Source organism: Propithecus coquereli, unplaced genomic scaffold (genome assembly GCF_000956105.1).
Source record: "Propithecus coquereli isolate 6110/MARCELLA unplaced genomic scaffold, Pcoq_1.0 Scaffold14, whole genome shotgun sequence".
Taxonomy (NCBI): domain Eukaryota; kingdom Metazoa; phylum Chordata; class Mammalia; order Primates; family Indriidae; genus Propithecus; species Propithecus coquereli.
Window position 1 is genome coordinate 5,083,165 of NW_012138302.1, and position 1,428 is coordinate 5,084,592.

A 1,428-nucleotide genomic window follows, 5' to 3' on the forward strand; every position below is an offset into this window, starting at 1 on the left:
TGAAAAGCACTACTGTCAACACATTTTTAATGCTTTTTAAAATTAGAAATATGTATGATAAAGAACTATTATTAAGTGCTCTGAGTATTTTGTTCACTGCTGAATCCCCAGTACCCAACAGGAAGTAGGTATACAGTAAATATTTGCTGAATCAATTAATGAAGTAGTGACAAATATACAGCCTTTGGGGCCATATTGTAATGACTCAGTAAAGTTGATTTGGACTAAGCATAATTATTTCCATAATTTAAGAGATTAGGAAATATGATTTCATATTTCATTTAGTCCTCTCAATAGCTAGACTGTTATTCCCATTTCTACAGATGAGAAAACTGAGTACAGAGAGAGGTTAAATGACTCCCCAGTCAAGTAAGGGGAAGAAATAAAATTCAAATCCACTTCTCTGAATCTAAATCCAGTGTTATGATCATGTCCACCCAGTGGGTACATTTAAAAATGCAAATAAGACATTTATTCTTTTGATTATGTTAGCTAAATTTTTAAGCCTAATTCTTCATGGCTGACATAAAAAGGTTGACTTTATTTCAACCCTGACTGAATTATTTTAAAAATCTCCAACTGGTAGAGGCTGGATGAAGTAGGGTTTTATTGTCACTTAGGACAAGAGAGGCTGTGTATGCACAAGAATTCTCTCTGCCGAATTCCCCACACTGCCTCATAGCCAGGCAGGCTGGGGCTTACCTGGTGAAGAAATTCCGGCCATACTTTTGCCAGTGATCTTTGAGGATGTCCTCCACACTCTGCTTGCGGGTGGCCAGGATGGAGAGCCAGGCGAGGACGGCCCACAGTCCATCCTTCTCACGGATGTGGTCAGAACCTGGGGAGGGGAGAGCCGGCTGCTGTGAGAAACGGGATTTCTCCAAATACTTGAGAAAAAAACTCAACAGCGAGCACGCAGATGCCACTGGAAAAGTCAGAAAACTCGACTGAGGCCTTGAGTGCATGGAAGGAATCACACATCGAGGAAAGCAACACAATATTGAAAAGAAGTGGATGCTTCCCAAAGTAACTTAGGAATTTCAGGCAAATGCCAATACAAATGTCAGTGAGATAATAAGGTGGAACTCCATGTATCAATTATAAAGTATTAACATGAAGAAAAAATCAAATAAATCTTAAATAAACAGCAGAAGAACATGACCAGTATAAAATGTCAATAGTTAAAGTAGTCTGGTAGCTTAATGGAACAAAAGAGAAGACCTAGAAAGATACTCAAGCACATATGAGGCTTTAGTATGTGATAAAGGTGTCACTTCATGGATGCGTAAAAAGAATGGATTAATTTTTAAATGGTGTTTGAATAACTGGCTAAACAATTGTGGAAAAACACCATAACAAAATGAATTTTACACCTAATGAGTGTGGTGCACACCATCTCGGGGATGGACATGCTTGAAGCTCTGACTT

The 1,428-nt window shown here is 38.4% G+C and overlaps 1 protein-coding gene across 1 annotated transcript in view; it reads right to left on the bottom strand.

Annotated features, from left to right (window-relative positions):
- The window catches only part of PGM1 (phosphoglucomutase 1), a 63,650-nt gene that overhangs the window by 9,568 nt on the left and 52,654 nt on the right, over nt 1–1,428 (bottom strand). The window contains exon 8 of the mRNA XM_012639446.1: nt 703–838. Within this exon, the coding sequence (XP_012494900.1) occupies nt 703–838 (136 nt within the window). The remainder of the gene's footprint in view (nt 1–702; nt 839–1,428) is intronic.